Source organism: Oncorhynchus gorbuscha, linkage group LG26 (assembly GCF_021184085.1).
Source record: "Oncorhynchus gorbuscha isolate QuinsamMale2020 ecotype Even-year linkage group LG26, OgorEven_v1.0, whole genome shotgun sequence".
Lineage (NCBI taxonomy): Eukaryota > Metazoa > Chordata > Actinopteri > Salmoniformes > Salmonidae > Oncorhynchus > Oncorhynchus gorbuscha.
The window spans coordinates 33918167-33932629 of NC_060198.1; the positions used below are offsets into that span (position 1 = coordinate 33918167).

General features: G+C 45.8%; 1 protein-coding gene across 3 annotated transcripts; it reads right to left on the minus strand.

The window, feature by feature from the left end:
- Nucleotides 1–1484: 1484 nt before the first annotated feature.
- On the minus strand, nucleotides 1485–6897 carry LOC124015652 (ran GTPase-activating protein 1-like). 3 transcript variants are annotated; one of them, XM_046331025.1, is made up of 15 exons: nucleotides 6764–6897; nucleotides 5951–6070; nucleotides 5406–5533; nucleotides 5102–5161; nucleotides 4824–5003; nucleotides 4417–4551; nucleotides 4011–4169; nucleotides 3775–3888; nucleotides 3536–3635; nucleotides 3321–3405; nucleotides 2962–3190; nucleotides 2717–2822; nucleotides 2496–2584; nucleotides 2275–2396; nucleotides 1485–2045 (listed from the first exon to the last, which is right to left on the minus strand). In XM_046331025.1, the coding sequence occupies exons 2-15, from the start codon at nucleotides 6060–6062 to the stop codon at nucleotides 1964–1966; spliced, it is 1701 nt and encodes a 566-aa protein (XP_046186981.1). In that variant the 5' UTR covers nucleotides 6063–6070; nucleotides 6764–6897; the 3' UTR covers nucleotides 1485–1963. The 3 variants fall into 3 exon arrangements, with proteins under 3 accessions (XP_046186981.1, XP_046186982.1, XP_046186983.1); XM_046331026.1 differs by lacking the exon at nucleotides 6764–6897 and adding an exon at nucleotides 6552–6611; XM_046331027.1 differs by having other exon boundaries at nucleotides 1905–2045; nucleotides 2237–2396.
- Between the last annotated feature and the right edge of the window lie 7566 nt (nucleotides 6898–14463).

Sequence of the window (14463 nt, forward strand, 5' to 3'; positions counted from 1 at the left end):
GGAAAACAAATCAATAAAATGAAATGTATTTCCCCGTAGTTAAACTATAAATGGCTATATCCCATGGTACCTAAAAAGCCCCTTCAAAAAAAGTTCTGACAGGTGCTCACAAAGAAGGGCTGTTTTTCTATGCTTGAGAAGAGGCAGCCCACTGTCCCCAATAATGGGTCTGGTGAAAGCATATTGCTCTAACCTTCACTAGCTTAACAATTGTAGAGCAGCTTGCCACTGAATTGGTTAATGCAATTAATAAAGATCAAAGTCTGATGTGGTGTACTCATTTAATATTAGAAATACTGTATGAATCAGTTATGGATATGTAGTATATCTAGGACCTTTTCAGCACATTCAACTGAGTTCATGTCCAACAAACAGTGTATTCATTCAAAAGCACATCCCAGGCCTAATCTCTTTCCCAGATGAAGTGGCAGGTCCCCATACAAGTGGATCAAGTACAACGGTCTGCTGCTTCCTTGAATAGTTGGCTTGCTCTATGTATTTTAGCCCCAATTCTCCCTTATCTGAGAATATTTCAAGTAGAAATGAAGTTCGAACAGGTGTGTGCACCTTGCTCAGTATTAGCCACAGGAGCATTATACACTAAACACAATTATAAACACATGTAAAGTGTTGTTGGTCCCATGTTTCATGAGCTGTAATACAATATCCCAGAAATGTTCCATACTCACAAAAAGCATATTTCTCTCATCTCTCTTAGTGGTTGTTTTATCCTTTGTCAAGATAATCTATCCACCTGACAAGTGTGGCAGATCAAGAAGCTGATTAAACAGCATAATCATTACACAATGACAATAAAATACCACTCTAAAATGTGCAGTTTTGTCACACAACACAATGCCACAGATGTCTCAAGTTTTGATGGAGCATGCAATTGGCATGCTGACTGTAGGAATGTCCACCAGAGCTGTTGTCAGATAATTTTATGTTAATTTCTCTAACGTAAGCCACCTCCAATGTTCTCTTAGAGAATTTGGCAGTATGTCCAACCGGCCTCCCAACCGCAGACAACCACGCCAGCCCAGGAATTCCACATCTGGCTTCTTCACCTGCAAAATCGTCAGAAAGGGCAGGGGGTGCTGAGGAGTATTTCTGTCTGCAATAAAGCCCTATTGTGCGGGAAAACTCATTCTGATTGGCAGGGCCTGGCTCACAAGTGAGTGTGCCTATGCCCTCCCAGGCCCACCCACAGCTGCACCCCTGCCCAGTCATGTATTATCCATAGATTAGGCCTTAATGAATTTATTTCAATTTACTGATTTCCTTATAACTGTAACTAAGAAAAATCCTTGAAATTGTTGCATGTGGCATTTATATTTTTATTCACCGTAGGTTTCAAAATTTGGGAGAAGAACCTACACCCGGATCAATAGTTTCTTCCCACTGTAAAAAGTAAATATGGTTGGACTAGATCCTTATTCAGGGTAGTGCTTGCTCAACTGTGAAATTGAAATGTTCCCAGGCCATTCAGTATATGGACACCCAAAAAGTGTCTGTTTAATAGCTGCAACAAAGAAATCAACACATTTATTCAGTTCTTCCCTTTTGATTCAAATCATAATCACATTTCCACAGCAGCCCATATCACACATTTATATTTTATATCCGTTTAACCCTTTTAAAATAAACCATTACTTACTGGGTAAATACAGAGGGCAAACCTGTGTTTAAGTTCACATTTCAGTCCTTTCACTGAGGGTGAGGCAGAATACAACATTCATCTCCCAAATGTTTGTGTGTAATATTTCAAAATCGGTCCATCCATAAAATAATGTACATCCATAAGATGATGGGCAAGGCTCCAGCTGTGAGTCTTCCGAGTTGGCGAAATAGAGTGCAGTGACACAGTTAAGTCCTTGTTGTGTGCGCTAAAGGCCCCCATATGTCTGGGGGTGGGAATTGTTCTGTTCATAAATCCGTGAGAGTCTGTGCGGTCCTGTGTGACTCAGGTTTCAGGCCTGACCTGCTCCAGCGTGGACTTGAGGATGTTCCTGGCGCTGCTGCACGACTCCAGTACCTGGACGTGTCTGAAAGTCACAAATATACAGTTATACACCTGCAATGATGGACAGTTTCCCATTTCATCTTTACTGTTGTTAAATGCAGCAGCCTGACAACAAAAGAACATGTGTACATTGTGCAATTTGGAGCATGTTGGCAACATCCTTACGGAACTTTGTGCCAATGTGGTGTGTTAATCTGCAGTCGGAGAGGGTACCTGAGAGCTACGCTGCCACCCATCACTCATGCCCTTACCGGGACATGAAGGCCTCCAGCACGGCAATGTGGTCCTGGGGGAAGTAGTCCTGACGCACAACATACTCCAGGGCCTGCAAATGCCCAGGTACCACACGCACCGGCTTCACCTTGTCCTCACTCTGAATGAGACAGGGAGAGGGGGAGACACAAGGGCTACAATAATACAAGGCAGAAGAAAACTAGGAGTTTTTCTACAAATTCATAGAACGTGTGCATACCTTGAGGAGTCCCAGCATTACTAACAGTGATGATATAAAGTTGTAACCTTGGAAGGAGGGGCTTGCGAAGGCTTTCCTAAGAATTGCATCTGCAGAACAAAGAGGACATATACTTAACTTGCGGTCATACAGATGAACGAAAAAAGTTGCATATCCATGGACTCAGTCATCTGGCCCCATGTCTTCAGTAAGCACTCAGAAATAAGGTAAGTGGCCCTTACCAATACTGTCTAGTACAGCACTCTTAACATCTTTATCTTCCTCATTGTACACAGAGGAGATTTTCAGGAATGCCTCCGCTGTCTTACCAGCATCCGCCACATCTACCTGGAAAGAGAAGAACAAGGACAAAAGGTTAAACACGTCACCATCAACCTGTTTTAGCCTACTGACACACACTGTATGTCACCTCAGGTTTCCACTAAGTAGTTTGCTGTGTAAGGTATTCATGACAGGGTGTGTTAACCTGCTGTTCAAAGAGCAGGGCCCTCTTGGTGCCCAGTTTAAGTAGCTTGTCGGGGGATGGGAAGCAGAGGAAGGAGGAGGCATCTGGGGGTCGGGGCACTGACAGAGGGGAGGAAACCTGATTCACACTGCTGTCTTCTTCCTCCACATCATCATCCTCCTCCTCCTCATAGTCATCCTCCTCATCTTCATCATCCTCCTCATCCTCCTCCGGCTCCCCTTCATCGTCACTGCAGGTAGAGACAAAGATTACACAAAAATATTTTCTCATGGCGGCTTGTGATAAAAGACAGGATGGTTGAGGTCCAGTGTGGGTAAGTCTAAAAGTATAAAAACTCATTTAATATTTCAATCCAGTACCTGAGTGATCCCAGCAGGTCTCCCATGTTCAGGCCATCCATTACCTCTCTGAGAGCATCACAGCCCTCCTCCCCCAGGCAGTTACCTGACAGTACCAACACACACATACAACACAAAGTCACACATGAACTCTACAGATTCTATGAAAACACTATCAGCCAATGCTACATTTTCAATCCAGTTTTCATGTGTTGTTAGTCAAATCCAACATGTACCATTTAGGTCCAGTTTCTCCAGTGTGGCTTTGCCCTCGACTGATTGTGCCACCAGCAGTGCAGCTTCTCCTGTGATCTCCCCGAATGACAGATTCAGCTCCTGACAAAGTGGTAAAAAAAAATATGGGTATGAGTCAGGTGCTGCCACAGCAGAGGGAAGTGTATGAACACACATTAATTAACAATCAAGCACAGTAGATGTTCCTGCAGCCAAGGGTGGGACCAGTGCTACCCTGTACCTTGAGGATGGGAAGCCCCTCAGTGATTGCCTCTGCGATGGCTATAGCCCCCTCGGAACGCACCAGACAGTCTCCAAAGTTTATCACCTGGACACTACGCAAATGTTTCAGAGCCTGAAGGGGGCACAAAACACACAGTGTCAGTCAATAGTATGGCAAGTGCATTTGAGCATACATCAACTTCATGAGTTTCATTGTCATACGGCCTTCGTACACAAGGCAAACCACTACTGTACCTGTGCCATGGCGATAGCTCCTTTCTTGGTGAAGGTGTTGTCGTTGAGGTTGAGGACCCGGAGCTGGGGGTTGTGTTGCATGGCAGTGGCCAGAGCAGTCACTCCAGGGTGGTTGATCCCATTCTGGGGCACGTGCACCTCCTCCAGACTACCCATCAGCTGAGGTCATACAGTAGCATCAGACAAAGATAGCTATATAGACAGTATATAGCTTGTCACTGTCAGGACAGTTTAATTATTGACTCAGTGGCATTACGTTGGAGGGTTCAGGAGCTTTATCCATGCTGCTGCCAGTACTAATGCTAAGAGCTCCATGTGAACCACTGTGGTGACTAACTGCATATACTCTACAAGTCCAGATTGTCAGAAATTCTGATATGTTCAGCTCAGGAGCCAGTGTCTGTACCTGGAAGGCCTGGGCGAGGGCAGTGGCCCCATCGTTCTCCAGACGGTTTCTGCCTGCGATGAACACCTTCAGCCCGAGGGGAGTGCCCTGTGCACTGGACTGCTTATAGCACTCCGTCAACGCTGCAGCTAAGATCTGAGGAGACCACACAAAGCACAGTGAAAAAACTACATTGGAAAAAGTTAGGATTGTCATGATAGATATTAAATCATGATATCACTTCTCAACTGATAGCACTATTCAATCTTAACACAAAGTATTTTTTTTCATACGAGAAGTTAAATTAGCTTTAGATCTTCTCTTAAATTATACGGACTACATTACAACTAGTACGGGGCAAATTTATGTTGTGGAGTCTGCTCAATAACGCAATGTAGCTCCTATCAAGCTGGAGACATTCTGCCCACCTTGCCTCCACCAATGCCCATGCCGCAGTTGTTGAGCCTCAGTTCCTGCAGTGTGTGACAGGCAGTGCTCTTGAGCAACTTCTCGATGCCCTTCACCCCGTCTGGTCCAAAGGCATTGTCACTAAGGTCCAGCACGGTCAGTCTGGCGCCTGCTGTCATCAGGGCCGCACCCAGAGAGTTCTGAATAGGGGAGATGAAGGCTGAGTTTACAATCCCAGACCATCTTTCATCTATCAAAGGGAGCAAGTATTATTATTTTTTATTTTTTATTGTCTCACCAGGGCTGGAGGTATCTCAGAACGCAGTCGCCCAGTAAACATGTCACTCCAGTAACAGTACTGAGGGAGGGAGAGGGTTATATAAAGGGTTAGCCAAAGTATTGTCTAGCTTGCCATATTTATATATATATATGACAGATATAAAAGCAAGATAGATCAGAGCCAACAGCAGGTACCTCATCAAAATCAACATATGAGATCATCCATCTCTCTTCATGTGGCAGTAAGTGGAATACCTGTCCTCTGTACCACGAACAATGCAATCAAAACACACCTCATCTCATAATCACTCTGTGACTGGTACCTTAAATTCACTCTTTGTCTCCAGGGCTTTAGCGATGGCCTGTGCTGCCTCCACCCCATAAGTGTTCCCCTCCAGCCTGAGCGCTTGCAACCCCTTGAACTCCTGGATCTCTTTCACCATCTCTTCCACTGGAAAGAAGGAGACAGAGGGAAAGATTGAAAAGACAGACCATGATTGTTTGAAGAACAATACATTGGGCTCCCGAGATTAGCAGCGGTCTAAGGCACTGCATCTCAGTGCAAGAGTCACTATAATCCCTGGTTCGAATCCAGGCTGTATCACATCCAGCTGTTTTTGGGAGTCCCATAGGGAGGAGCACAATCGGTCCAGCGTCGTCCAGGTTTGGCCGGGGTAGGCCATCATTTTAAATAAGATTTTTTTCTTAACCGACTTGCCTATTTAAATAAAGGTTACATTTTTTGTTTTTAAATACAACAAAAAAAACATTTGGCATTGGACACCACATTGTACTTGAACAACCTATTGGATGACAATTGGAGGAGCATAAGCATCATGAGTCAATGGACAATGGTTGGAATTCTTACCAGATTGTGCATTGTCGAATTTGCGTCCTTGGCCTTTATAACTCAACTCTCCCTCAGTCACCTGAGTTTTGGCCAGAGAGTCGGCCAACTGTGTAACAGCATCTGTCGCCATCAGGACACCTGAGGAACATACTAACTTATGAACAAGAACATGCACTACTTACTTAAGCAACACATACTATATTATCAATTACCACCTAGTAGAGTACCTGCCAAAGACCTAGCGTTACCAAACACACATGCAGTTTGAAGTGATGTTAATAAACATTATTCATAGTTAGCTAACTAGTTAGTTAACTTTGGCTAATATACACAGGAGGTGGAACGTTGCTCTGTCTGTAAACGTTGCTAGCTTGCTATCATTGTGCTACTCTCTGGAAGAAGTGGAAACTCTTGCTAACTAATGTTAGCCAAGTAGCAAGATAAGTTTAGCGTTGTAACTATCTGGTAACTAGTTATAAACATTTGGCATACACCATCTCATGCCAGGATAGTTGAGGCTAACTAGCTAGGTGGAAATAGCTGAACATGGTGGATCATTTCCAATGGTGTGATAAAGCTGGAAATGTTCCACAAGAATACAGCCATCAAAGCAAATTACTTAACGTTGTTCTGACTTGGTAAAGTCATAACATGTTAGCTAGCTAGCTTAGCAAGCTAACAAGAGCAGGGCATGCCCTGCTACGGCCATCGACCAACTTGATCTGATAAATATGGCACCTCCCCTCACATGTGACCTTACTAACGTTTCCCTGAATACATTTGCAAGCGAAAATGTCTCTGAAGTAGTAGGAAACGTGTATCAATGCTTACAAAATGCAAATGTATGCGTATAAATAGTTATTTCCAGAACAGCGCTGTCTGTCCCACAAGCTGTCTCCCGCTCGGTTCTGACGTTTTAACACTTCGACGACCATGACTAACGCGAGACACATGGGACTTGTAGTTCCAGGCAGTTTCGTTGCCTCATCTTCTTCTATTACTTCATGGCGGTCCGCAAACAAACGTTTAAGTACATGCCGCCACCTACTGTGCTGGAATGTACGATCAATCATGACATGCCAGATTCTGTACTAGCATGAAAAAATAACACAAAAAAATAATAATACCTACTAACTTCTGCCCCCCCCCCCAACCCCATTAAACTTGATCTATATCATGCTGAAACACTCCACGCTTAGGATTGTTCAGCATGTCAACAACCATTTCAACAGTAACATCTGTTATACCCAATATCTCTTTTGCCGTCTCCACAATCAAATCAAATCAAATGTATTTATATAGCCCTTCTTACATCAGCTGATATCTCAAAGTGCTGTACAGAAACCCAGCCTAAAACCCCAAACAGCAAGCAATGCAGGTGTAGAAGCACGGTGGCAAGGAAAAACTCCCTAGAAAGGCCAAAACTTAGGTAGAAACCTAGAGAAGAACCAGGCTATGAGGGGTGGCCAGTCCTCTTCTGGCTGTGCCGGGTGGAGATTATAACAGAACATGGCCAAGATGTTCAAATGTTCATAAATGACCAGCATGGTCAAATAATAATAATCACAGTAGTTGTCGAGGGTGGAGCAAGTCAGCACCTCAGTAGTAAATGTCAGTTGGATTTTCATAGCCGATCATTAAGAGTATCTCTACTGCTCCTGCTGTCTCTAGAGAGTTGAAAACAGCAGGTCTGGGACAGGTAGCACGTCCGGTAAACAGATCAGGGTTCCATAGCCACAGGCAGAACAGTTGAAACTGGAGCAGCAGCACGGCCAGGTGGACTGGGGACAGCAGGTGGTCCTGAGGCATGGTCCTAGGGCTCAGGTCCTCAGAGAGAGAGAAAGAAAGAGAGAAAGAGAGAATTAGAGAGAGCATACTTAAATTCATATAGGACACCGGATAAGACAGGAGAAGTACTCCAGATATAACAAACTGACCCTAGCCTGAAACTACTGCAGCATAAATACTGGAGGCTGAAACAGGAGGGGTCAGGAAACACTGTGGCCCCATCCGATGATACCCCCGGACAGGGCCGAACAGGCAGGATATAACCCCACCCACTTTGCCAAAGCACAGCCCCCACACCACTAGAGGGATACCTTCAACCACCAACTTACCATCCTGAGACAAGGCCGAGTATAGCCCACAAAGATCTCCGCCACGGCACAACCCAAGGGGGGGCGCCAACCCAGACAGGAAGATCACGTCAGTGACTCAACCCACTCAAGTGGGCCACAACCCACTCAAGTGGGCCACGGCATGAAAGAGCACCAGTAAGCCAGTAACTCAGCCCCTGTAATAGGGTTATCGGCAGAGAATCCCAGTGGAGATGACCTTCAATGACTACAATGACCTTCGACCTTGCATTTCTGCTTTCCACAACCTGAGTAGCATTGATAACCTTACCAATACAAGCTTTGAAGTCTACTTTATTCATTATCAAGGTGTCCTTTGACACTGCACATTCATGCCGGGACCAGCAGAAACCCCACCCCCGACATTAGGTCCAGCCATGGAAGCTCCATCATTCCACACTGTAGCTTCACCAATCTGTCTGACAGATTCTGCATACAATACATAATGACTGCTTCTATATATCTGAGCATCTCTAGCCTCTCTCTGCACCTGGCATCCACCAAATGCTGCCCTATGTTCCCCCCACAGTTATAACACTTAACTTTCACATTGCTCCCACATTCACCGTAATCATGTTCCCCTCCACACTTGGCATATATTTTCCTTCCTTTACCATCTACAGCTACATGTCCAATCCTTTGGCATTTAAAACACCGCAATGGGGATGGGACAAATAACTCTGACATTTAAACTAAGGAATCCTATCTGTACTTTTCCAGACAAAACCTTATCTAACCTCAGCGGCACTGAAAGGTTTTCACTTCTTATCAACCTTTTATCCTCAATCACTCCTTTCACATTTTCTTTAACATAATCCATGGACATAGATATTGGGACCCCAGTGATGCCTCCTCTCAACCTAGTTTAAGCACCTGGGACATGGCTTTTAATTTGATTCTCATTAAGCTTTCTATTTTCAGAATCTTCTCTTGCTGAGCCTGGCTACCACAAAATATAAACAATCTACAATTTCCAATGAACCAAGCTAATTTGACTTCTTTCTCTATGGAGTAAGTTAGTCGGATAGGGTGTAAATGAGGCCTGTGGTCTCATCAAACACCATCACCACTTTCCACTCCAACACAAAGTTACTCTTGCTTCCTACCTTGGCAGTCTTTATGCTTTCTTTACCAGATGCTCCACTGCTTTCTGCATCATGATCTCGCTTCTTCCTACATCTTTCCACTACCGACCTACTCCTCCATACCATCAGAACGGTCATCCATATTGTTTGCATTCCAGCACAGCTGTTGCTTCACCAATCTTCTCTCCATTTCATCCGCACTACTCGCTGCCATCGATTTCAACAATCAAAATAGCCACTTTGGCTAATCTCATCTAAACCTTTATTTTATGTCAAAAAGCAAACATTCTTTAAAAAACAGTGAAACTGAACAGTGTAGCTATATTTACAGATTTCTGTGATCAGTTCTCTGAGATATCAGTGCTTGGGAGAACTCAAGTAGCCCAAAGGGTGACAGATGTCGATATTCAAGTCATAAACCACATTTCCATCCACAGTTTTTACGTGAATAATTTTATTAGTATTTATTTAATCTTTATTTAACCAGGAAGACTAGTTGAGAACAAGTTCTCATTGACAACTGCAACCTGGCCAAGATAAAGCAAAGCAGTGTAACGGGATTTGTCCTCCTCTGACAAGGAGTATGAGAGATCGGACCAATATGCAGTGTGGTACGTGTTCGTCATGTTTTAAGGAACAAAATCACTTAACACGAAAATACAAAATAACAAATAGAAAGACAGAAACGAAAATCGAAACAGTTTCGTGTGGAATACACTGTAAGGGGTTTCCTCCTCCTCTTCGTCTGAGGAGGAGAAGTGAGAAGGATCGGAGGACCAATGCGCAGCATGGTAAGTGTCCATGGTTGTTTATTTAAAAAAAACATAAACTGAACACTATGAATACAAAAACAATAAACGTGAAACGAACGAAAACCAAAACAGTACCGTGTGGCGAACAAACACAGACACGGAAACAAACACCCACAAACAAACAGTGAAACCCAGGCTACCTAAGTATGATTCTCAATCAGAGACAACTAAAGACACCTGTCTCTGACTGAGAACCATACTAGGCCGAAACATAGAAATCCCAAAATCATAGAAAAACAAACATAGACTGCCCACCCCAACTCACGCCCTGACCATACTAAATAACGACAAAACAAAGGAAATAAAGGTCAGAACGTGACACACACAGACACAGAAAACAAAAATAATCACCCACGAAACAGAATAGAAAACAGGCTACCTAAATATGGCTCTCAATCAGGGACAACGATTGACAGCTGCCTCTGATTGAGAACCATACCAGGCCAAACACAGAAATAGCATATCATAGAAAAACTAACATAGACAACCCACACAACTCACGCCCTGACCATACTAAAACAACGAAGGTCAGAACGTGACAGTACCCCCAAAGGTGCGGACTCCGGCCGCAAAACCTGAACCTATAGGGGAGGGTCTGGGTGGGTGTCTGTCCGCGGTGGCGGCTCTGGCGTGGGACGTGAACACCACTCCACCATAGTCCTTGTCCGCCTCTTAGCCCGCCTCTTAAGAGCGGCGACCCTCGCCCCCGACCTCGGACTGGGGACCCTAGCCACGGGACGGGAGATTCCGGCAGCACCGGACAGACGGTGGATTCCGGCAGCACCGGACAGGCGGTGGATTCCGGCAGCACCGGACAGGCGGGAGACTCCGGCAGCTCCGGAGTGAAGGGCGATTCCGGCAGCTCCTGGCTGACTGGCGGCTCCGGCAGCTTCTGGCTGACTGGCGGCTCTGGCAGCTCCGGAAAGAGGGGAGACTCCGGCAGCTCCGGACAGACGGGAGACTTTTGGCAGCTCCGGATAGATGGGAGACTGGCAGGAGCTCCGGACAGACGGGAGACTCTGGCAGCTCCGGACAGATGGGAGACTCTGGCAGCGCTGGGCATGAGGAAGACTGACAGCACTGGACAGGCGGGAGCACCTGTAGGAAGGAGACGGAGAGACAGCCTGGTGCAGGGGGCTGCCACCGGAGGGCTGGTGCGTGGAGGCGGCTCCGGATAGACCGGACCATGGAGGCGCACTGCAGGTCTCGAGCACCGAGCCTGCCCAACCCTACCTGGCTGAATGCTCCCCGTAACCAGGCCAGTGCGGCGAGGTGGAATAGCCCGCACTGGGCTGTGCTGGCGAACTGGGGTCACCATGCTTAGGGCTGGTGCCATGTACCCCGGCCCGAGGAGACGCACTGGAGACCAGATGCGCTGAGCCGGCTTCATGGCACCTGGCTCGGTGCCCAACCTAGCCCGGCCGATACGAGGTGCTGCTATGTACCGCACCGGGCTATGCCTGCGCACCGGGGACACCGTGCGCCTCACGGCATAACACGGTGCCTGCCCGGTCCCTCTCTCTCCACGGTAAGCATGGGGAGTTGGCTCAGGTCTCCTACCTGACTTAGCCACATTCCCCGTGTGCCACCCCCCAATACATTTTTGGGGCTGCCTCTCGGGCTTCCAACCGCGCTGCCGTGCTGCCTCCTCATACCACCGCCTCTCGGCTTTCGCTGTCTCCAGCTCAGCCTTGGGGTGGCGATATTCTCCACCGATATTCCCATGTCCAGGAGTCCTGAGATCGCTGCTGCTGCCCGTTACCACGCTGTTTGGTCCTTTGGTGATGGGTGATTCTGTAACGGTCGTCGTATGAAGGAGAAGAGGACCATGAAGCGTGGTACGTGTTCGTCATGTTTTAATGAACAAAATCACTGAACACGAAAATACAAATTAACAAATAGAAAGACAGAAACGAAAACCGAATCAGCTCCATGTGGAAGACACAGAAAACAGAAAACAATCATCCACGAAACACAATAGAAAACAGGCTACCTAAATATGGTTCTCAATCAGGGACAATGATTGACAGCTGCCTCTGATTGAGAACCATACCAGGCCAAACACAGAAATAGCAAATCATAGAAAAACTAACATAGACAACCCACCCAACTCACGCCCTGGCCACACTAAAACAAAGACATAACAAAATAACTAAGGTCAGAACGTGACAAGCAGTACGTCACAAACAACAACACATAGTTACACATGTAATAAACAAACATACAGTCAATAATACAATATAAAAAGTCTATATACAGTGTGTGTAAATGAGGTAGGATAAGGGAGGTAAGGCAACAAATAGGCCATAATGGCAAAATAATTACAATATAGCAATTAAACACTGGAGTGATAGATGTGCAGAAGATGAATGTGCAAGTAGAGATACTGGGGTGCAAAGGAGCAAAATAAATTACAGTATGGGGATGAGGTAGTTGGATGGGCTATTTACAGATGGGCTATGTACAGGTGCAGTGATCTGTGAGCTGCTCTGACAGCTGGTGCTTAAAGTTTAGTGAGGGAGATATGAGTCTCCAGCTTCAGTGATTTTTGAAGTTTGTTCCAGTCATTGGCAGCAGAGAACTGGAAGGAAAGGCGGCCAAAGGAGGAATTGGCTTTGAGGGTGAACAGTGAAATATACCTACTGGAGCACATGCTACGGGTGGGTGCTGCTATGGTGACTAGTGAGCTGAGATAAGGCGGTTCTTTACCTAGCAAAGTCTTAGATAGATGACCTGGAGCCATTGGGTTTTGCCACGAATATATAGCGAGGGCCAGCCAACGAGAGCATACAGGTCGCAGTGGTGGGTAGTATATGGGGCTTTGGTGACAAAATGGATGGCAATGTGATAGACTACATCCAATTTGTTGAGTAGAGTGTTGGAGGCCATTTTGTAAATGACATCGCAGAAGTCAAGGATCGGTAGGATAGTCAGTTTTACGAGGATATGTTTGGCAGCATGAGTGAAGGAGTCTTTGTTGCGAAATTGGAAGCCAATTCTAGATTTAATTTTGGATTGGAGATGCTTAATGTGAGTCTGGAAGGAGAGTTTACAGTCTAACCAGACACCTGGGTATTTGTAGTTGTCCACATATTCTAAGTCAGAACCGTCCAGAGTAGTGATGATGGACGGGTGGGCAGGTGTGGGCAGCGATTGGTTGAAGAGCATGCATTTAGTTTGACTTGCATTTAAGCGCAGTTGAAGGCCACGGAAGGGTTGTTGTATGGCATTGAGGCTCGTCTGGAGGTTTGTTAAAAGTGTCCATAGGGCCAGAAGTATACAGAATGGTGTCATCTGCATAGTGGTAGATCAGAAAATCACCAGCAGCAAGAGCGACATCATTGATATATACAGAGAAGAGAGTTGGCCCGAGATTTTAACCCTGTGGCACCCCCATAGAGACTGCCAGAGGTCAGGACAACAGGCTCTCCGATTTGACACACTGAACTCTGTCTGAGAAGTAGTTGGTGAAGCAGGCGAGGCAGTCATTTGAGAAACCAAGGCTAATGAGTCTGCCGATAAGAATGCGATGATTGACAGAGTCAAAAGCCAGGTCGATGAAGACGGCTGCACAGTACTGTCTTTTATCGATGGCGGTTAGGATATTGTTTGGGACCTTGGTGGGAAAAAATACATATTTTCTTTAATGTAGATTTTAAAATATGTGCATTAAAATGTGTCGCCAATTGGATGGAAATCTAGCTATAGTTTTTAAAAATGTAAATGTTTTTAACTTTGATGATGTCATTGGGTAGAACGTTTTTAAATGTGTCTTCCATAAAACTTCAATTTGCTTACCGCCCCAATAGGTCCACAGACGACGCGATCGTCATCACACTGCACACACACCTATGTAAGAATGCTGTTCATTGACTACAGCTCAGCATTTAACACCATAGTACCCTCCAAACTCACCATTAAGCTTGAGACCCTGGGCCTCGACCCCACCCTGTGCAACTGGGTCCTGGACTTCCTGACGAGCCGCCCCCAGGTGGTGAGGGTAGGAAACAACATCTCCACCCTGCTGATCCTCAACACTGGGGCTCCACAAGGGTGCGTTCTCAGCCCTCTACTGTACTCCCTGTTCACCCATGACTGTGTGGCCATACACGCTTCCAACTCAATACGACACTACAATGGTATTCTTGATTACCAACAACGACAAAATGGCCTACAGGGAGGCGGTGAGGGCCCTCAGAGTGTGGTGTCAGGAAAATAACCTCACACTCAACATCAATAAAACAAAGGAGATGATCGTGCACTTCAGGAAACAACAGAGGGAGCATCCCCCCATCCACATCGACGGGACAGTAGTGGAGAAGGTTTTAAGTTCCTCGGCATACACATCACGGACAAACTGAAATGGTCCACCCACACAGACAGCGTTGTGAAGAAGGCGCAACAGCAGCAGCACCTCTTCAACCTCAGGAGGCTGAAGAAATTTGGCTTGTCACCTAAAACACTCACAAACTTTTACAGATGCACAATCGAGAGCATCC